Raw genomic sequence first — 23,210 nt, 5'->3', positions numbered from 1 at the left:
AGGACTATTTTTTTCCTGACTTTTAAATTTTCTTCTTTATCCACTCAATAATTTCCTCCTAGGATTAGAAAATAAAAGTGAGAAACCTGATAAAAACAACACCAATTTCTGCTGAGAAGGAAGAGGGAGAAGACACAAGGATCTATGACTGTATCCCCCTGAACTGCTCAAATGAGCAGAAGACAGCTCTCGCAGCAGACATCAACCAGTGCTGAGGAAGCTTCAGTCCCAGCAGCCTCCAAAATCTCAATCTTGTATCACAGCATGATTTGTCTCCTCTATAGTTTTTTTTTTCTTTTGTATAAGGTATCACATCAAGAGTGGTTTGGGTTGGAAGGGACTTAAAGCTCATCTCATTCCACCCCCAGGCCTCTCTATACCCAAATAAAGCCATTTTGGGGTGGGGGGGTATGGGGGAAAATTATCAAAATTACTCCCTTCCTGTACAGTAGGATGGATGGATACCGTTTTCCTAAGGCTACCCTACACCAAGTTGTCCTTATGTTGTTTCCTGTATCGAAGTTTGCTCCACGTTTCAAAGCTCTGGAGCTTAAATAGAATATCGATTCTAAAAATGGATTAATGGAGGTCAGTGCCTGACAGCACACAGCTGGCTTGCAACCGATATTGCAAATAACCCTGTTTATGCAGTGCCAACAGTGCTTCATTACTCCATGAGATAAGTATTTCTGACAAGTCATAGAATAATAGAATGGTTTCAGCTAGAAGGAGCCTTAAGGATCCATTCCACCCCCTGCCATGGGCACTATCCCAGGGTACTCCAAGCCCCGCCCATTCTGGCCTGGAACACTTCCAGGCATGGGGCTGCCATTCTTGACGAGAATGGCGCACTTTGGGCACAAATTTCCACTTGCCTCACTTTCAGGGCTCCAGCGGCCGCAGGGGCCAGACTCACGGCAAGGGGCTCCATCCTTCCCTGCGAAGTGAGCGCTGCCGGGCGTTTGTTGGGCGAGCCCGTGGCGGACCCGTTGTCCCTGAGGGGACGCAGAGAGGCGCGACCCCAACCCTCCCTCAGAGCCTCCCACCGGAACTACATTTCCCAGCGTGCCCGAGGGTGGGGCGATGCGGGGTCTGCGCGGTGACGTCACCGAGGGGCGTGGCCTGCGCCAGCGTGAAGCGGGGCAAGCGGGGAAGGACGCGGGGCGAGTGCGCGGGAGGGCGCGAGGCCGCGGCGGGGCCCCGACCATTGGCTGCCGCGGGGGCGCGCTGCGTGTGCGGGGGAGGGACCGGCCATTGGCTGGGGGTGGGGCGGCGGCAGGACCGGGACCGGGACCGGGACTCGGACCCGTGAGGGGCTGAGGAGGCGGCAGGACCGGGTACCGGGAGGAGGACCGCGACAGGGAGCGGGTCCTTCTTCCCTCCCTCCCTCCATGGGGCCGGGGGCGGCCCTGCCCCGCCCCGTCGCCGCCGTCGTGAAGTGACAGCGCGCTGCGCGGCCAAGGCGCTGCTGCCGGCCCGGCACGGGGCGGGGGGGGGGGGTGTCCGGTGAGTGAGGCGGCGGCGGCGGCTCGGGCTCGCCCCCGCCGCCGCCCGGGGGTCTCAGCGTGAAGGGGCCGGAGAGGAACGGCCGCGCCATGAACTACCAGCAGCAGCTGGCGAACTCGGCAGCCATCCGGGCCGAAATCCAGCGCTTCGAGTCGGTGCACCCCAACATCTACTCCATCTACGAGCTGCTGGAGCGAGTGGAGGAGCCTGTGCTGCAGAACCAGATCCGCGAGCATGTCATTGCCATCGAAGGTAAGACGGCGGCCGCGGCACGGGGGGGAGAGGGAGCGAGCAGTGGAGGGTGCCCCGAAACCTCCCCCACTCCATGGCCCTATGTTCCCCCAAAGCCTCCCTCGCCCATGGCCCTGCGCCCCGAAAACCTCTCCCAGCCCACGGCTCTGCTCCCCCGCACCAGACGTTCGCCAGTCGTGTTCTCCGTCTCAAGCCTCCCCCAGCGCATGGCTCTGTTTATTTCCCCCAGACCTTAAACATCCCGTAGCCCATGGCTCTGTTTACCCACCCCCCAGACCTTCCCAAGCCCATGGCTCTGTTTACCCACCCCCCGAGACCTCCTCCAGCCCATTGCTCTGTTTCTTAGCCCTCCCACCCCTGTAAATAGCCCTGTCTCCGCCGCTCCGCCTCCTCCATGGCCCTGCTCCTCCTCATCCCCCCCAGCCCATGGTCCTGCTCTCCCCTGCCCCCTTCCCTCCTCTTCCCCCTGGCACTGCACCTCCCATGCCCCCAGCCCAGGGCCCGCGGGTCCTCGGGAGCGGCCGCCTTCCCGCTCTGGGTGCCTGCTCTTCCTCCACCCCCCGTGGCTGGTGTTTTCAGGGAGCCGGAGGTGTTCTAGCTTGGTCCCCATCCTTTTCTCGGCGCTGGGTGGCCCCTCTGTTGGGATTTGTGGGGTTTAGAAGTTGTTATACTACTCGTCTGCTGCTGCTGTGCGACAGAACAGCGGGCTCCTTTGCCTGGGGTACGGTGAAAAGGATGATGCTCGTTTTGCCTGCAGAAGGGTTTGGGAAAATGAAATTTTCTTCGGCGCTCCCTGCAGCATGTGATGAATACAGTGTGGGCTGTGGTTTGGTGGTGTGAAGTGGGTAAACAAGACGTGCAGCTGGGTTATGGAGCGGTATTGGTCTGTGCAGTAGTGTAAAAACAGGTCGGAAGGCAAGATGGAGATAACAGCCCTCTGTGCTTAGATTTATGTGCATCTGTCCCCGCAGGAGCACTACAGAGGCTTGAACTGCTTAGGATGCACAAAATAAGCAAAGAAATCACCAACGTAGTGAAGTCTGCAGATTTTTTTTTTCTTAACTGTTGGTGGAGTTAAAAAGAGCAAGCAGTACTGGCTAGGAGTATGTATTTTGTGGAGGAATTTATCACTTATTTTGCACGATAGCTTGCTGAGCTTCACGTTGTGTGCTTTTTCAACTGGAGTATCCTGTCGCTGTTTTGGAAGGGATTCAGGGTTAGCGGAGTGTGATGTACAGCAGCTGAAATAGAGCTGCTTAAAACCATCTTGTGTTGGTGGCCTAGCTGGTCTTTAAACTATATGTAATCAAAAAGTCCCGATGGAAAAGCTGCTATTGAGATTGTTGCCTGAAAGATTTATTTGTGTGCCTCTTGAGCAGTGAAGCTTGAATAGACAGACATCATGGTTCTTGCAGTTAAGATTTTGGGTTTAGTGTGTTGTGTTGGCGAGGCAGGGAGGCTGGCAGTGCCTGTCACCTATTACAGAGCAGTCCCTAACTAAGTATCTACATCTGACTTAAGTGTGTGGTGGAGATCTGTGCATATTCTCCGTTTTATTAGTCGCTGCTGAGATTATGGTGTGGGGCTGGCCCTTCCTGAGAGTATTTTGCCTTTTCTTTCCTCTTCTGAGGAGTTTAAAACTTATTAATATATCAGGTAGGAAGACTGGCACAAGCACCTTCCCTTTCCCTGTGCTGCTGGGGTTTGGATTTCTGTGGGACAGATGATGCCTTCGGCAGAGCATTTTTTTCAAGTGGTAATTAATACACATTTACGTGGCATAAATATGTTTCTGAATAAGATGCTTGGGCTCTAGTGATGGTGCCAAGCTTGTGTGGAAGTGGGAGGAGGATGTGAAGCACTGGATGTAGTTATCTCCTTAGCATGTGACTTGTGTTAGTCTTTTCATGTATTAATGATTTCTGTTACCTAACTGTGGCTCAGCTCATTTGTCAATCACAAAGACTTGAAAACCAAAATAGCAGTCTTAAAAACATGTTTCAAGAGCTGAGAGGATGAGTAAAACCTTCACAGATAATTTGCTGTCTAACTTTTATTGGACATTGAGTCATGAGAACAGTAGGTCTGATTGATGGGAACGATTTATCTAGAAAGGGAGTGTATTGTATGTCTTCTGAGGGCTCTTCAACTAGCTCTTTAATATTTAAAAATGGAATTGTTAAAGAGTTAAAGGTAAAACAACAACGCCTCACTCTCTAAATTACAACTCCACCAGGCTGTATTTTTGGTAAACTGCCTTTAGCTAACACTTCCACTTTTTTAACAGCTGATAGCAGCTTTTAAATCCATGTGGTAGTGCCATGTGTTGCATGTAGGGAAAAACAGACATCTGGGTTGTGATGGTTGCCTTCCAATTTTGCTGCAAAGAGTTTAGTGTTGTACTGATATCCCCCAAATCACAGAATTTTTTAACCTCAGAGTACTTGAGGTTCATTGACAGGAATTGTGGTGTGGTTGGCATGTGGCTGCTGTGAGAAAATACAGAGTGACTTCTCGGAAAGAGTTCCTTCCACTGCAAGGAGAGCTGTATCCTGTAATGAGAAGAGTACAGAATTGTTAGTTCAGGCTGCTTTAAACATAAAGTCCAACCAACACGTGCTCCTTGAACAGCTTATTTAATGCTGTCCTGCTCAAGAGAGGTTTGACAGCTCTGGAGAAGAACATGCTCGGAATCTTAAGCAATTTGGGTCTTTCAGTGAAGCAGAGTTCCTATTACTGATTCCTGGAATTTTCTTTTCTACGTAGAGTGGCACTATCTTTCCAGCACTTTGGATTTCATTGGCAGTATAAACCCTCTTTCTTTTTACATTTGGAGTGTCTAGGCATACTTGTTGGAGCAGAGACTGTTGAATTATTCTGAAATTCAAACTCCCCTTTCAGCAGCAGTTGTTTATATTCAGGTATGAGAGTTCTATCGGCTATGAGGAGAGTAAGTGCTAAACTGGGTCCTAAATTCGTTTGTCCATACTTTTTACACAGAAATTTCTTGCCTTGTGTCTAACTTAGATGTGATTCTGGATGAAACAATTCTGGATGGTAGTGCTTCATTAGTTTTTCCTCAGTGGATAAAGGTGCTACAGTAACAAGCGGGCTGCTTCCAGGCTCTTGCATGTCTCAGAGCTTCAGAATGAAGAGTTCAAAAGCACACACTTCTTCTGTATTTTGTAGGAAATTCACGCTAAGTGGCTAATCAGTTTTACAGTTACTTAGATTGCTATTAGTTTAATAACATTGTAATTAATATCATTAGTCTGTTACAGAGACTTTACTGTAGTAAAATCTGCCTTCATATGTTCTGTCACTCAAACATCACTGCTTGATCAACATTAAACATATATCAAGTGTGTTGTGTGCTTAGAAACAAGGAGAGAAAATATGAATTGCCTTCAGTGGTCTTAAGGTTACTGAAAATATCTTGAGGTTCCACAGTGCGATGATCTGCAAGGGTAAGTAATAGCTGAATATGTCAGTTCCAGTTTCTCACCATCCAGGCTGAGACTACACTGTATTTTTATAAACTTCAGCAAGCTGAAAAAACAGGATGGTGGAAAACTTAATTTTTAATCCTTCACGAAAAGACTTTAAAACACTTTAGCTAAGATGTTGTACACATTTTTAATAGTCTACAGAAATGCTAATATACTTAGTACTAACATGTTGATGCAGCCGGTGTTGAGCATCTCAAGTAGTTTTTATTCATTTATTTGAGGGGAAATTATTGCTTTAGTCGGTAAGAATGTCATGGCAGACATCATGTAGGTATGAATTTGTGTTCCAGAACATTTTGTGATCTTTATTCTAGTCTTTCTGTTAAAAATAAATTTTAAAAAAGCATGTTGTAAATACTCGTTTTAATTTTGAAATTATGATTATTAAGTGATTATCAAGAAATAATCTAAGCCTTAGGGAAAGTATGAGATTGTACATTTGGAAATAACTTGCTCAAGGCAGTACACAGGGAAGTGGGTGGGTGGGAGAAGGCACAAACCTTGCTTTATTTTTTTTTTATTCTGGTCACTTTTAAAAGTACCTAAAATAAAGTAGTTTTGGGTGGAGCTAAAACTTTTGAAGTGCATGAGCCTCAGAGGCATCTAATTGTTGTAGCTCTCCGACTTTGCAGCCTCTTGAATGCTGGTATTTATGTTGAGGACAGTGTTACAGGAGAATTTATACTTGGAGTTGAGGCAGCAGTGGTGCCTTAACAGTTCTGTTGCTATTGAAGGCTGAGACAAATTACTTGAAAAATGCATGTGCTGTGAAGGCACTGCATTCTCTAGGGAAGTACAAGACCCCACCTGTTCAACGCCAGCTTAGACAGGGCCTGGAGCAACCTGGGATAGTGGAAGGTGTCCTGCCCAGGGCAGGAGGTGGAATGGGATGGGGGTTTTAAGGTCCCTGCCAACCCGGACCGTTCTTGGATTCTCTGGGTACTTGTTACTTTATTATTTATTATTTATTTTATATTTCATTATATTATATATATGAATGCATCAAAAGAATGATGGCATAGTTCAGATGTTTAAGCGTCACTGACCAAAACTGAAGAAACCCCCAGATAGCACAAGACAATTGCATCTTGAAACTATAATAGCAATTGGCCTCTTTGAGCTTTTGTTATGTTTGCAGCTTGGAACTGTGGCTCAAACTATGTAATTTGCCAGGATCAATGTGGTTCTCCAAGCAACCATCTTGTTTCAGATTTCTGGGTGAGCACAACAGAGCATGGGAATGTGCTACTTTTGTTGGTTTGCTGGGGGATTAAATTGGGGTGATTCAGGTGTGGGGAGTTTGCCTAAATAGCTGGTGAGTAAGTGTATCCAGGTAAATTCTGAGCTTGCATAAACACAGTAAGCGTTGGCTTGGGTGAGGATTGTTTCCTGTTAGAGCCAGGGCAACGTGTTGGGGACAAGTCTCTTAATGCTCTTTTCTGCTGATGGTGCATGTGTGCCTTTGTGCCCTGAGCTGTTAACCTAGCTCAAAGGTAAATACTGAGGGTGCTGAAGCCCTGGCACAGGGTTCCCAGAGCAGCTGTGTCCTGACTCTGGATCCCTGGAAGTGTCTAAGGCCAGGCTGTACGTGGCTTGGAGCAGCCCGGGGTAGTGGGAAGTGTCCCTGCCTGTGTCCGAGTTTGGAGTTGGATGATCTTGAAGGTCCCTTCCAAACCATACCATCTGTGATCCACTTTTATTGTTTGTAGACCCCCAGTGTGAAGAAATTGGTGAAATGCAGCACGTGTTTTGCTGTTTGTGTGGCTCATATGCAAATGGAAAGATACTTCTTTTTAATGTGGAAGATGTCAGACTCCTGCATGTGGGTAAACAAGAAGATTCAAATGCTTGATGTTAACTGTACTTGCATGGTAAACTAAAAACTAGGTTTGATAGTTGTGTCTGAAGTTCCTGCAATGTCTCATTCTGGCTTTAAATTATATGCCTCACTGCTGTTGTCTGCAAAAGCTGCATGATTAAATGTTGGATGCTTTTGAGCAAGCACAGAGGAGTTACAGATCAAGAGGAGAGCCTTAAACCATTGACTTGTGAGGATAACTTCTTTCCCCGGGGCAGAAATGGAGACCTGCTGTGGATCAGCTGATGTTGATGGAGCAAATGTGTTGTGAGGCTTCAGAGTTTTCAGGGAGTGTGCCGGCCTTCTCCCACCGTTTGCTTTGGGGGATTAGTTGAAAGCAGCAGGCAGTAATGCTGATACAAGAGTTCGTGCTGCTGTGTATACATATCACTGTTTTTATTTCTATTTAAATTGGCAAATGAAACCTATTCCCGAAGAGGGGGCACTTGGCAGTGCAGCAGATAGGAAGGACACTGGTTTGCTTTTGCTCAACTCAGGCACTTAGGAAAAGGAAACACTTTGGAAGCTGAGTTACTGTGTTTGTGTTCTGCATTGTACTGAGCAGTAACAAAATGGCAGTTGTGGTTTTTGAAAGGTGACATAGGTACTCCAGCTAAGTGTCTTCACAAGACTTATTTTCCAATTAGGAAAAGTGCTTCTTTTCCAGCACTTGAAGTAGCCATGTTCTTAGCTTTAACTTTACCACGTGAAGGAATAGGTTTGTTTCTTTGGTCATGCTGTGAAAACTGAGGTGGGAATATGAGGTATGTCATTAATTGCTAATATTTAAGGCATGCGCTTACAACTGCCAGGCTGCAGTATGTTTGTAAGTGAAATTTAAAAATCCCACATTGTTTCTGGCTAATGAGAGAGGCTTGGAGTAGAGCCAGGCAGTTGAACAACTCCCCAGACTTCAGGAATTCTCTGTTCTCTACTGCATCACCACTGGGATTGGTTTTGTCCTTACCGATAAGCAAGGTGAATGGTAGTGTTGATATTTTTGGCAAATCTTTGAAGAAAAGGTAATGTAAGCTCCAGAAAAAAAATCTCAGAACTCAGTTGCATCTCAGCTGTGTGACCCTTTGCTGGCAGTGCATTTCAAACGTCCCTTTCTGCAATTGTTAGTTTCTATGTGAAGGGTTTTCAGAGTGACCTTCATACAGACGGCTTTACATCAGTTGTGGAACAAATCCAAAATGATTGCTTAGTAATCTACAGTGGATAAAGTTTTCTGTTCTGAGACAGCAAGTGGTATATTCAATAGTTTTGATAATCCTTATGTCTGTGGGAGTAAGAGATTTGTCTTCTGTTATATTAGTTTTTGTCCTTGACTGCCTTCAAGTACTGTTTGTACTTTGTGTCACCTGTACTGAGGGAGAACTGTGGCTCAGCTTTTGTGTTCCTGCCTGTCCCCACACATGAAATAGAGCAGAGACAGTGCCAGATGTGGGCAAGTTGGGATGCTGCTGATTTTTGATGTAAAGACTCTTGTGATTTCTGTATGGAGACTGAAAAGAAGGGTGATTTTAACCTAGTATTTCTCCGTGTCTGTAAGGAGAGACTTTTCAACTACTTTCTAGTAGTTTTTGATCTGAAGTTGTTTACAGTTCATTTGTGCTTCTCTTGTAGTCATGCTAAGATTATAAATGCAGCATGAATCTTGTGATCCATGTTAGAAATAAGGTCACATCTCACTTAGATGTATTTTGGCTACCAGGAATCTATGATGTCTTAGAAAGTTTGTTTTAAATTTTAATTCCAAGGTGGAAACATTGAGGATGTCAGGTTCCTTGGTGCTAGTGGTAAGTCTGTTGTGGGCAGCTGGCAATTCCAAAGCCCTCTGGAAGCATTTAATTTTTTTTTTTTTTTCTTAAGTGGGTGGAAGCAGATGTGTTACTTAATCAGTATGTGCATGTTCAGTCTCATTAATGCAATTTCAGAATCCTGACCTGCATCGTGGTACAGATGATGGGGAGTTAAGATAGTGGTGCATTTCTAAACCAGAGAATGACTTGTTCTTTCACTTTTCTTTCTTACTGCTTAAATAAGCTTCAGTTAACCACTTCAGGAAGCCAGGACTAAAACCACAGGGTTGATCTGTGTGAAAGATGTAATTTCACTGTTTCCTTTGTAGCTTCGCTAGTTTACATAGTTGGATAATGAATGTAAACCCACTGATGAGACAGTTACTTTGGTAATTTTCCCTTTTATCCCAAAGAAAGTCAAGCAAAGGGACTCTGAGGAACACTGGAATTGAATCTATAGCTTTGAGCTTTGAGTGCTGCTTTGTGTTTGTCTGTGAGAAACTTAAATTGTTTCAAATTTTTTCATTATTTTTAAAGGGGTTGAGGAACTGTTTATAGCTCAGACGAAATCAATGTTCAACGTGACTTAACTCAAAACCTCAACAACTCAAAACCTCAACTTGAGCTTGGTAGTGCTTACATTTTCTATTAAACTAAAACCAAAGATGCTGTTCATTTTAGTAAATTTCCTATTAATTCTACCACTGTCTCTATAATTTACAACAGTCTTTTTCAGTATCGGTGATACAGATACAGTAGGTTGGGATGTGAGAGATCCTCATCTTTGAGCTGCTCATGCTCAGGAGAGCAGCCAGGAAGCCTGTCTTTTAGGTATCACAGCAACTGTGCTCTCCAGAGGAAATATGCTAAAAGCATGGCACTGGGATGCCCAGACAGCAATAATTTAAATGGATCCTATTTAACCTGGCAAGTGCTGGTGTGTCTGAGTTAACTCCTTGTGTGCCAGGAACTGTTTGCATCACTTGGGCAACATCCCAACTCAGGTGCCTGGCACGTGGATTTAGAGGACAGTATGAGGACAAATGAGGAATTTTCTGCCTGGTTGCATAAGCTTGGACTTGAAAGTTTTATTGTATGTATTGAAGACATTTTACTTCTATTTTTCTTCTTTTCCCTAAATTTTCCCCCAGTATCTGTGGAACCCTTTGTTATAGCATCTTGAAAGCCTGAAGTTGTGTTAGGGATGTTTAGATTGGGTTTTAGGAAAAGGTTCTTCCCCCACAGGGTGCTGGACACTGCCCAGGCTCCCCAGGGAATGGTCCCAGCTCCAAGGCTGCCTGAGCTCCGGGAGTGTTTGGACAACGCTCTCAGGGATGCACAAGGTGGGGAGTGTTGGGGGGGGGGGGGGGTCTGTGCAGGGACAGAATTTGGACTCCATGATCCTTGTGGATCAGGATTATTCCAGCTCAGGAGATTGTGTGGTTCAGGAGGGTGACCTTGCTGTGCAAGATCAGACAGTGTTTTGTTAGCTGCTGTTTTTCATCCAGCAGTGAATTTTCTCAAAGATACACCAGCCAAACTCAGGAAAATGCTTCACAACTAGGGAGGTGACAAGGAGATCGAAATGTCTGAGGCTGTGAAAGGATTGATAAACATGAAGTTGAAATCCATGTCCAAGTCCAGGAAACAATCTTAAGCAGGCTTGGCCAAAAACCTAGGGAGGGTAGTTTTAGAGCTATGTAAATGCATTATAGGATCTGGGAGTATTCTCAAAGCACAAAAGTGATTGTAGCTTTGCAGTTTAAATCTCCTGCTTGGAACTAGGTTAGTAGGTGCAAATTGATGGAATGGTCGTTTTCCCACCTGTTTTCTACACTGTTACAGCCAGAATTACTCATTCAGTGAAATTCCTTGAAGTGGCTTAAACGTTTATAGTAATTTTCATGTCTTGAAGGCAAAAATCAGGTCACCCATCAACCTTCCTGTGGCAGCTGTAGCACATGAATGCAGCCAGGAAATCCATAAAGCCAACTTAGAGCAGTAGGAACTGAAGGCACTTCTTGTCACAGACTTGGCCTAGGAAATTACCTGTGTTGCTTTCAAAAAGTTGATCTGACTACAGGGTGCAAAGGATGGCTTGGAAATTTATTGCATCCATTTCAGCGTTTCCAATGAGAAGGAGTAATTGAGCTGCCATTGGATTCTTAGGTTTGAATATTGATGCCTTTTCTTTTGTAGATTTTACATGTAATGGTCTGAGTTAGGCTTCAGTGGCTGAGTTCCTCCTGATGTGCAAAGATAAAACATTAACTAATATTAGGTCGTAGTGAACTATTACAGCCATTGTACAACTCATGGATAGGCCCGGTAGGTGTTTATATTTAGGTAAGGTGATGTGACATGACAAATTTGGCCTGATAAAAAATAATCAAAAGTCAGAAATAGGAGCTTACTATCACTGAAGTGACATATAGCTTAATATGTGCTGCTGTGGGAGCCAGGTTATGAAGCAGGTATGGAGAGAGAGAAAGATGGGCTGTATATCTCTGTTTTGGATCACTGTTTAGCACTAAAACTAGAATGATAGCTTGGAAAGTCTTAACAGATGTGGGTATTTGATTGTGAGGATTCTGATAATAAAAATCACTTCGTTATGAATTGCACCATCTCTGCTTCTGGCCAGGAGGTGTTATTGGTTGTGCTGTCAAGGGTACAATTGTCAACTATCAAGGCTGATAAATAATGACAATGAAGGAAAATAATGTACCATTGCTGTCATGAACATAAAATCAATGATGTAGCATAGTTTTAAAAGTGCTTTTGTGGTAAAGCTTTGTTCGTATTTTCAATACACGCTAAAGAATTAATAGGATTATTTTCTTTCTACTGTGGATAAAGCTGAGGAGTAATTTTCCTTCATAAAATAAGTTTTGGATTGCTGTTCAGGTTTGGGGTTGAAAGATCTCTGTGGGCCAGCTTCTGAGCCCCTGAACAGGGTGGTGACATGAATGATGGATGATGGAACTAAGAATTGACAATTCTTGCTGATGTGTTGTGAATACAGCAGAAATCTGTAGCTGCAGACTGAGTGCAGGTGGGACCTTGCTGGAGTGGTTTATCACTTTTCTATGGCAGTTTTGCTACTTGAATGGCAGTCTGTAGTTCCACCCTTGGAGCTGAGTAAATGAAAGCAGGGAGGAGCAGAAACAAGCTGAGGAAAACAATTCCCATACCCTGAGGCAACTCATCCATTTAGTCCCGTTTCATTATTTTTTCTCATGCAAAATAAGAGTCTAATTTTAACCTGCATTAATTAAGCTTCAAAAATGCCTTACCGCTATGAGGTTGTGGCATTTAATAGCATCTGGATGTACAATAGTACATGAGTTTAGAATGGAAGGATCTGGCTATTGACTTACTTGAAAATGAAATTTAAGTAGGGTGGGGCACAGCTTGCTGCAGGTGAAAGCTGGGCTGAATACCCAGGTGTGACCTCTGAGCTGGAGGGAGAGGGTTGTGTGTCACTCTCTGGGTGCCAGGTGATCAATATTTACAGCAGACACCTGCCTTGATAGCTGCTTAATATCTGGTAAAAGTCGTATTTTAGCAGAGGAGCCCTACCTGACTTCCAGGAAGAGGTACTTCTCTGGGAATATTTTGCTTACTGCAACAACTTGCTTCCCCCTTAATAGGTTTCAGTCAGAGGGTTGCTGTTTTGATTTATGATGCTAATTGGCATGGTAGTTGATGTGAACTGCATGTACTAATTGCTCACTTGCTAATCCTCTCCAAATTATCTGACAAGAGCTTTTAGGATGGAGCATTACATGTGTTTTAAAACTGGTCTGCAGACAAATGTAAACAATTGGTGGCCCTTGTTCTGCTTTAAATGCCGAATTCAAATGCTGGTCCCTTTTAGTCACTGTAATGTTATAGGAGAAATTTAGTGGCTTTCATGTAGTCTCGTTGTTCTTTGTGGGATTTAAACAACAGCTGAAAAAATATTCCAGGACATGCCCCGGCCCCTTTAAAATGGAAAATTACCATCATCTATATGGTAATAATTTTGACGTGGTTGTTATCTGTAGGGTGAAGGCAGAATATGTCTGTGCAGCTTTAGGTAATGGAAAACACGGTGTGCCATTTGAATTGGTGGTGATGTCAGTGCAGCAGAAACTGCAGCACGAAAACATAAGGAAAATAAAATATTCACGCAGTGTTGGCATAATGAAGGTATTTTGGCTGTGATTCTGGTAGAGGATATGTGCTTTGACTGTACAAACCAATTTTACTATACAGAACAATGAAGTTTAATACAAGCCAGAGAGGTTTTGTATTTGAAGGCTGATAGGGAGAATCCTGATGTTAGGTTATGGAATGCAGTAGTCAAAAGGAGATGACTTTTACCTTTTCTTAAATAAGGCAAGAGCTGTTTCAGGAGGGAGCTGATTCCTCAGATTGAGAATTGTGCAGGCTGCTCTCTGTGTGAATGGGAAGGATTGCTTTGCTTCTGTAACATATTGGATTAAAGTGGGTGTTTGACAAAATGAACATTAATCTACCTCAAACTTAATATTTCAAGGTGATTTGGACACTGTAATCATATCAAGTTTTCTAATTTGAGCCTGACTGCCTTGCTCTGACAGCAAGCACTAAAATAAGATTACAGACAGCTGAAAGAAATTAGTCAATTTGGAAGCAAAAAGCATTTAAATACAGGTGTTTGGCTGTGATTTGAATATAGCCTGTCAACAGCAAGAGGCAAAATACCTCAGTGACCTAAAAAGTGCAAATATGTCCCTTTAGTGATTACTTGTTGTTAGGTAATGACATATTATTAAAATTAAAGCTCTCATTTATGTCCCTTGATTTGCTAACTAGGCCAGTAGCTCTTTAAAACCTCAGTGGATAAATGGGTAAAATGAATTTTGTCAGGATTTGTGGGGACGCAGGTAGCTACTGGTGATGTTTTGGATGATTATTTTTTTCAAATTAATATGTAAATAAGGTGGTGTACTCAGGCTGAACCAGCTACCTGCTAGAAGCTTGAATACAAATACTGTCATGTTGGAAGAAAGAAACATTGGAGAGTGTTAGAAGTTGTCTGGTATTTCTGAATTCCAGTGAAAGGTGTTGTCGGAGGACCCTGTGTTACCATGCAACATGGGGACATTTCTCCTTGTCTGACATTCTACAGCTGGTTTTGTGTAGTTCTCATACTGTATTTCTACTCAGCAGATGGAAATACTGCCTACTAGGTAAGTGGGGTATTTGATAATAGCTGGTGAGTGATGCCACATTAGGCAAATGAAATATGGATAAAATAGATCCAATAACAAATGGGATTAGATCTTTTTCAAACAAGATCATTGAGGCTGTAATTAAAAAAAAAAAAAAATCCAAAACAACAACCTGCTACAAACAGGGATGAACACAGTTGTATAAATCTATGTTCTTCCTGAGTAGGAACTGTGTCTTTTGTCTCAGCATCTGTCTCGTTTGCCTCTGTGAGCTTGATGACATCAGTAAAAAGGCTGTTCCTAGCTAGGTATGTCAGCAGAGACAGGACATTTATTGTCCTCAGGGTAATATATTCCCTGGATATGGATTAAGGTACAAGTTTCACTGGGAACAATGTGTGTAGAACACTACAGGGTGCCAGAAAAACCCTCTACTACCCTGTGACTTTTTGGGTTGGTTTGTGCTATAATCACTCTCGGGTCTTGGGGCTGAGTCATGGGTCTGCTGTGAGGATCACCTCTGGACCGAGGAAAATTGTTACCTGTGGGCATTACAGGCACTTCTTACACAGTCAAGTGTTAAAAACTAAAACCAAGAACAAGTGCAGTGGGCTTGAACTTGAAGATACCTGGTTGAAATTTGTGTAAAGGTCTGGAAAAGTAGCAGTGATGGCAACAGGATGATATTGATTATGAACTGTCCTCCAGATTTGGTATTGCCAAATTATTGTTGTATTACCATTCCATAAAGACTCAAAAAAGCAAAAAATTAGACAAGTCTGATTTTAGTCCAGTTTTTAAAGCAGAACATAAAACCCAAGTCTTAGGAGATAGTACAGTAAGCATCTTGAAAACGCTGCCTCTGTAACAGTGACAATGGCTCATCTGTTCACATCCACAGTGGATTTTGTGTTTTGGATGCTGTGGCCAAGCTACTGCAGGAGCAATTCCACATGGAGCAGAGGAAACTGAAGCCCAGTGTGGTTGCTGTTGGTCCTGGAGCTTGAATCAGTTGCTAAAAATTTACATCCAGATGTGACTGTCTGCAACCCAGAACACCTGAGTGAAAACAAATGGGCTTCGAAAACCTGGGAGCTGTGTAGGAGAGAAGTCTGTTAGGTTTGATCTCCTTGGGAATGTGGACAAGTAGGAGCTCTGATGCTGATGATGGATGTGACATGGAAAACCATCAAGGAGCAAGAGCGTGGGATTTGTTTTTCTAGCCATAATAGCTTGTAAGTAATTCCTGTGGAGCTGTAAAAATGGATTTTAATGGTCAAAATAGCTGTATATGCATGAGGTGTGGGATAGTGAGTGGTTTCCTCACTTGCAAGAAGCATTTTTTTCCTCAGTGTTTGCCTCCAAGCAGGACAAACAGTTCATTGAAACATAGGTGATAGCTGGAATGCAGCAGCTTCAGTGTACATTGCTTTTACTCTCCCAAACTTTGAGTGTTTGCAGGCTGCTGGTTTTTGGAAGTAAAAAGAAGCCAAATTCTTGTGATGCTCAAGGACAGGCAGCTCTTCTGGGAGACTTTGAGATAGGAACTAAAATGACATAACTTGAGAGAATTTTGAAGGCATCTAGATTATCACTTTTATGTGCTTGAATGTTATGAAGGGGTTTGCTGAATCTGGTTCTGCTTCTGGCCCCTGTGATTGCCAACTTTCAGACTAATTTCTATATTTAGACATTTATATGGGCTATGTAATAATGAACAGCTGATGTAAAAGCAAATATTTTTGACTGCTTGGCACTTGTTTAATTTGCATCTTCCATCCACTTGTCAGCAAATGTATGAATTTGTGGTTAACTTTTACCTGTTTAAAATAAAACCCAGTGTATTAATTCCCTTAAAAGGACAGTAAATCAAATGACTTGCATTTATGTTGCATTCAAGTGAGAGGTGATGGGGAGTATTCATAAGAAGGAATAAATAAGGGCCCTTGCTAATAACAAATTATGATACAAGATTGAAAATCAGATCTGTTTTCTGTAATCTGTTTTTCATCCAGGGGCTGACTTGCATAAAGGCAACAAACTGTTTTAGCTTCTGCTGTTTGTTTACTCTTGAGGAGATGGAAGCTTTATGTTGAGAAAAGGACACAGGATTTGTTGTCTTCTTGTAACATGTGGCTGATTGCTAATCTTATGGAAATGATGTATTGAGCAGATTGAGACCTGATTAATAATAAATAAAGGTGCTGAGAGTGATTTGGAGGGGGGGGGATGTGTGTGGGAGGGTGGAAATTAAGCTTTTATTTTAATTCTTTTTAAACCCCCACAGAGTAAAGCCTCTTTAAGATGGTCAGGTAAGCAAAGTCTGTAACCTGAGGATTATATTACTCTGCTGCTTTGTGCCTTAGCGTTACTACAACCTCCATTCAACTTGAATTCAAAATGAGGTGATGTGCTACTTGATTCCCAGGTTGGATTTAGCTGAAAAGAAGACTAGAAATGTGCAAGACTTGTGATAAAATTGAGCAGCAGAATGTAAACTTGGTAAAAACAGATGCAGATCTTCACAGTCTTGTGAGAGCATAGTTTAAGAGTGGGTGAGCCTGTGATCTGTAATTTACTGTTGCAGAGCTGATAGGTGTTGGAGGGCTCTTGGTTCTGTTCGGTGAATTGTGTCTTACACCTAAATGTGCTTTTCCTCAAGGAGCAGAAGCAGGGTAGGATGCTGCACAGAAACTATTGCTACTGAACACCTTAGTGGGCCATAAAATAACTTCCAGGCCCTAACAAAATTGAACCTGTTTCTCTGGGAGACAAGGTCCTTCCAGCCCAGGCTGAATTAAGGAAAGGAAATCTAGTCTTCATTCTGAACTTCTGATTAATCTTGACTGTGCAGAGTTGTTCTTTTTTGGAGGATGGTCAGATGGTCTGCTAGAGACTCACATGTGAGTGAGAGAGACAGTTTGTTACAATCTCTACACCCACTGTAGTGGAGAACAAGGGATTTCTCTAACTTGCAAAATCTGCACTGTGTCCTAGGCTTGAGTGAAATCAGGAGCATGTTCCTGAAGTCAAGTTGTTGTCTTATGCTAATGCTGCTCGGTGTTGGCTACTTTGTGTGGTGTAATCTAAGTAATTTTGTGCTTAATGGGTGACTGTGCTAATCCCTTAATGTTGAGCTAATCGCAGCACTTAGAAGAGCAACTGTTGGCCAAAACACTCAATTTAAGCTTTCGAATTGGGCAACCTGTACTTTGTGGAAAATGATTATTTATCCCCAAGTTCATGGGTGCTTGAGTCCCAAGCAAGTTTGACTGAGTGTCCTTTCACTCAATCCCTCTTCCCTGTCTGTCTGCACTACAAAATCAGAAGGCTCTGTAGTTGATTCCCTCTGTCAGTGAGTCTGAGAAACCATGGAGTGCTGTAGAGATGAGAAATTCTGCCAATATAAACTTTCCATGGAAACATTTATCAGGAAATTTCACTGAATGAAAAAATAAGCAAACAGGCCAGCACAGATCAGCCTTCTCATGTTGTCCTAATGTTAGGAACAAGTTGATTTGACTAATACTTCTTTTCCCCTGGCTAACCTGATACTGAGGTGTTTGAGTAGCCTGATAAGGGATGAGTGCAGATAGAGCCCAGTCAGAGCAGCACCCTGCTCAAACCATACATCTTCAGCTTTTGAGGCATGTGAGCTTGTATTTCAGTGAAAAACACAGGGTTTACGTCTTCAGGCTTTTAATACAAGTTGCATTTGCATCACAAGTTACAAAGCTTTAGTGAAAGATTCTCAGCATTGCTGAACCTCTGAACCACTGCATCTCCAGTGTAATTTTCACCTTTTATTTTTAAGACATATATCAGGGGTTAGGAACTCGAAGCATTAAGTGCTTGTGAGCAGAATGCACAGTTCACAGGATTTCAGGGTAAATCAATGAGTTGTCTTTGATGTTGCAGTAAAGCTAGGATGGTTGGAAGTTTAATTTACCTTATTTTCTAAATATTTAGGGTTCAGACCATGTGTTAAGAGGTTTTGGTTTTTTTTTTATATTATAGAAGTGCTCAGTGGAGAAAAATGGTCTAACTAATATGTCTGCTACAAATACTGTGCTGATTTTCTGTGCAGTTTCTTTCTACTTGTTCTGGCTGTAGCTTTCCAAAATCCTGTGGTTCTCATGTTGATACTCTCAAAGTCTAAAATCTTAACTTGCAGAAAAATGTTGCAATGATGGAAGAGTTGCAAATTTTGAACAGTATTGCCAAATCCAAGGCAATCTGATTTCTAATGTGAAACTCTTGAATATTCAGAGAGTATGCAAACAGAAGGAAGTTTTCTCTTACACAGTTTGTGTCCTTTGGGGAGTGAGAGACATCTGTGACAGATCTGTTGATAAAATATTATTTATTAAGTTTCTTCTAGGTAGCTGTTATTTAAGCTGTATAACTTTTTCTTTTTTTTTTTGTGAGGACCACTCTAGTTTAAAAACAGATTTCACTCAAACTGTTCATTCAGATTTTCTACCTTATATTGGTATTTTTTGCCTGGAGGTGGAAAAATGGCTTGGAGGTGTGAGTAAAACACCACATCTGCTGCTTTGACAGTGGCAGAAAGATCTCACTGAAGAAGTAACTTTTTCAGTCAGTGTGAGTCTTTATTGATGAGTATTAGACATCTCAGCAGTTCAGTAAAAAATGCTCATCCCTGTATAAACTCAAGCACTTTCCAGATGACTTAGATCTTAATTTCTAGGTGAGATTTAAAGAAAACACATTCTGACTTACTGCTTGGAGCATTGGCCTTTTTTAAAACGCATGCAGCTAGCAGCTTCTGCTAATTTTAGATTGTGTGTACTTGAAATGCCAGCGGTAGCTACATAGTTAATAAAATTGAAAATAAAGGGACTTTTTACTCCCTGGAAGATGTGTGAGAAACCAAGGTGGTTTGCAGCAGTTTTGTGTTGAATTCCATCGTGGTTGAGTCCTAGGAGTTCTCAGCTGACTTACCCTCGTGTTTCTGTCCAGATTCAAGTAACTGCCCAGGCTGTGCAAACTTCAGGCAGTGTAGCTGTGCCAAAACGTGTATTAAATGCAAGTCCTAATCCTGTGGGACAAGGGTCAGCGTGTTGGAAGTGACCTCTGTGTTGGTATCCAGATGAAAATGTAGTGTGAATTAATCTAACAAGTGCATTTGTCCTGGAAGTTGAACCACTTCACTGAAAGCTTGTTTCAGTCCGCAATAATTCACTGTTTGCCTAAGAGAATTAGGACTTCCATTTGTCATGAAAGAGAGTGAAGAATTATATAGCAGGTTGCTACTGGCTTATGTCAGAAAATAATTTTGAATAATTCGTGCTTGTGTTCTGGCAGTGTTATTGTGAAACCTGTCTGAAACAACCATTGCCTATGTTACTACAGTTGCAGGACTTCACAACTTTGAGGGGGGAGTGTTTACAAACACCTGGTGATAATTCCCCATTTTTCTAGACTGAAAGGAATAAAAGCTTTGGAAATGGCATCCTTTTCCTAATGGCAGAAGCTGAGGTGGCAGTGCTTCTCCTGGTTTAAATGTAATCTGGGTGAGCAGAGGGCTGGATGCTGCTCCTCAGGGTCACTGCCTTTGATAAATTTAATTATTTGTCATATAGTTCAAGGTAACTTTTTCCTCAAGTTACCTAGAAACAAACACTCAGTATTCAGAACTGGTTTTTATTCCTCTGTTTGGAATCCTAAAGACAGGATTATCACCAGGTGTTTGTAAATAGACAGTGTGTATTGAATACTTAAATCTGATCAAGTTCTTGACCCTGTAATCGCTCATAGTGATTACCTTTACAAACAAATCTGCAAAGTACTATTTTATTTCCTAGAAATACATAGCAAGTGAGCAGGGCTGATGCTTTGTTTGTCAACAGGAAGTGTTTTCTGGTGGAAATATTTCATTTGGCACTGGAAGTGTGGCTCAATTTGGTTTGTGAGCTTGGCCAGATGGACAGAGCCGAGCACTGAAGAGTAAGAGTTGTTTATTTTCTGGCTGAGCCGTAGCACTGCAGAAATCCCCAGTCTTTGTTGTTTTAGGCCATAACCGAGTTGGACACCTTCAGGTTGTTCAGAAAGCAGAGCTGTGATCTGTGTGCTGATCAGGGGCAGCAATCGATTCTCCTTGACTGCTGGCTGCTACTCGGAGCTAAGTTTTATTTCACCAGGTTTTGTGCATCTGCAAAATTCCTCTACTCTTGAGTCATGTCTCAGATCAACTGGGACTGAGGCACTTGGAGAATGTTTTAAGCAAAACCATGGTACTTTTTTGGACTTGGTCAGATGCTTACTTGGCTGTAACTGTTGCAAGATGGTAACTGCAATAATAAATATTGCAAAGAAATTTGATCTTTTTTGCATTCTCTGAGCAGTTATGAGAAGGACTTCATAAGATTTCTGGGAAAGAGATGAAGATCAGTCTGTTGTGGCTGAACTGGGAGAAAAGCATTTTGACTTTGGCCTACAAACTCTGCAGTGAAAAGAATTTATATTAACTACAAGCAGCTGAAGTGATATATAAAAAGTCACAATACCAGGGGAGTCCTTTACTACTGTAATGGATTGGGGCTTGGCTGGGTTTGTCGGGTTGGTTTTTTTTCTTCTTCCCAAAAATGACAGAATTAGGCTAATATTTGTTAAACCTTTGCCTAGGAGCAGTAACAATTGCTATGGAAGGATCTCAGATACTTCTTTCTAAACAGTAAATACAGTATAAGAACCAAGCCAAGGGGCTGATACTCAACTCTGAGTTAGTGTTCTCAGCTTATGTTTATAATGGAAAAAAGAGTTAAAGGGTCAGTAAGAATTTGATTTCTTTGCTTGCTTTAGGACTCAGCTGTAACAGCTTTTTACCTTTTGCTTTGTTAGAAATACTGAGTTTGTGATGTTAAAGACAGTTGCTTGAAAAATAACTTTGCTTATTTACAGTTCAGCTGTTTGAGTTTTTGATCTGAAATTCAGGCAGTGGCTGAAATGAAAACAAGTGAAGGGACCCTGGCTTGCTGCCCGTGTGATGGAACAGGGAGAATCCCAGGCAGGAAAGGAAAAGGAGGAGTGTAAGTGTAAAATAACTGAGTGCCACTACCTTAATGATTACCCTCTTATTCTTGGAAGAATCTTGTAATGAAGGTAAGATCTGTAAGATGCCTCCTTTGTGCTAACAGCTAAGATAGAGATGGTCTGTGGTTCTCCACAGGATCTTTAGGAGGTTTCAGGCTTTTATGAGTGTTTATTTGCATGGGAGGCCAGATAATAAGCACAAAACTGAAAAGGGAGGTGGGCTGCTGTCCAAGCTAATAAACACACTCAGAAAAGTAATTAGGGTTTGTGTGGAAGGGGAAAAGTGAAATGCATCTGCAGCCACTGGCTCAGGAGTTCATTAGTGTGAGAGATGAATTATTGAAGGCAGATGTTCCCAGAGCATTCTCTGGCTCTATGCTAATGGAAAAGGTGATGATTAGCATGAGTTGGTTGATGGCTGAGGAGGAAATACAAAAACCATCTAAAACTATGAGGAATTGCTGCTCTTTAGAGTAGATTCCAGTGAGGGGTGACTTCAGTACATCCTCAACTTACCTTAAATTGAACTACCTGGTTGAATTCAGGCTTTCCTTGAATTCTTGTCCCTTTCATGGCTTTCTTTTTTTTTTGTTTTCCTTTTTTTTTTTTTTTTTTTAATTGGTGAAGTCGTCATTCCAAAATAAAAATACCATGAAATTAATTCTGTCTTCTCCATGAATGAGTTCTGTTACAGGGGAATTCCCCACATTAGGATAAGGTAAGGATTATGAGGTGTGGGCTGTGAGTTGGCTGTGTCAAATGTAATATGGATCAATTAAATAAATAGAATAATTTAATTAATTTCCAAATCTTCTTCCTGGCAAATTTCTGCATTTTGAATTCCAGTAGGCTTTGGAAATAGCATGAATTACTATGTTTTGTAATAATCTAGATCTGTCTCACTCACTTGTTCTCATATTAAAAAAATAGAATTGCATCAACTACTTTTTCAATATCTCTTTGTTCATGTTGGGGGTGAATTTCTTTGACAGGCTGCTTTGAGTGAGACATGCTCTGGCAGACAAGTTAAAAAATAGAGCTCTGCTAACACCTAGGTTTTAGCATAACAATGGCTGACAGATGAAAACTGTTGAAATATTGATGTGAAGTGTAAATCAGGGTGGTGAGAAAAGGATCTATAGTATGTATAGATACAAAATGAAAAAGTATGTAAAATGTAAAGCAAAATCATACCACTTTGGAATAGCCCACAAAGATACCTGTCTGACAGTCCCGTTAAGTAGAATATCAGAAACCTTTAAAAGGTCAGATTGGAGCTTTGTAATAAAAAGATAAATGCACAGAATGGATTGTGCTGACCATTGCCCAAGACTTGCTGCTCCTAGGGCTTCCTTTTTGCCCATGTAATTGATTTAGGTCACTCTGAAAGCCTGCAGTATTTTGAGGATAAGCTGCTCAGTTTATGACTGTGTGCTGTGGTTGGCCTCACATCCAAGGCATCTGTGGGAAGTGAGGGTTGGATATGGTGGCTACAAATGCACTTGGAAAGCAGATCTCCAAACAACCCAAGTTTTAATTCTGCTTGACCTCTGGGGTAAAGCAGCCAAGTGCCTCTGTCTGTTCTCTGGAAGTCTGTGTTGAGCAGGAGCACAGCTGATGTGGGGAAGGAAGATAATTAAAACTTAAAATAGCTGGTCCAGAACTGTTCCCTGTGAGGGTGGGCAGACCCTGGCACAGGGTGCCCAGAGAAGCTGTGGCTGCCCCTGGATCCCTGAAAGTGTCCAAGGCTGGGCTGCACAGGGCTTGGAGCAGCCTGGGATAGTGGAAGGTGTCCCTGCCCATGGCAGGGGGTGGTATAGGGTGGGATTTAGTGTCCCTTCCAGCTCAAACCATTCCATAATAAATTGTCGTGTCTTGTGTATGGAAAACAGAAAATAAAGCTTTACTGTGAGGGTGGGGGTGTGTGCAAGGGCTGAAGTTATTGCTCAAAGATTATCCCTGCAGGTGTTTTCCTGTAGCTTAAACTGACTCTCTGCTGCATCAACAAAAGCCAGCAAACAGC

General features: G+C 42.5%; 1 protein-coding gene across 2 annotated transcripts in view; it reads left to right on the top strand.

Annotated features, from left to right (window-relative positions):
* Positions 1–1,595: 1,595 nt before the first annotated feature.
* The window catches only part of AGAP1 (ArfGAP with GTPase domain, ankyrin repeat and PH domain 1), a 299,706-nt gene continuing 278,091 nt past the window's right edge, over positions 1,596–23,210 (top strand). For both annotated transcript variants that reach the window (XM_062506694.1, XM_062506693.1), the window contains exon 1: positions 1,596–1,758. In XM_062506694.1, the coding sequence (XP_062362678.1) occupies positions 1,596–1,758 (163 nt within the window). The remainder of the gene's footprint in view (positions 1,759–23,210) is intronic.

The sequence above is a fragment of the Cinclus cinclus genome, chromosome 21 (genome assembly GCF_963662255.1).
Source record: "Cinclus cinclus chromosome 21, bCinCin1.1, whole genome shotgun sequence".
In the NCBI taxonomy this organism is placed as follows: Eukaryota; Metazoa; Chordata; class Aves; order Passeriformes; family Cinclidae; genus Cinclus; species Cinclus cinclus.
The sequence above is the reverse complement of the archived record's forward strand: the minus strand, read 5'-3'. Positions and strand labels throughout refer to the sequence as shown.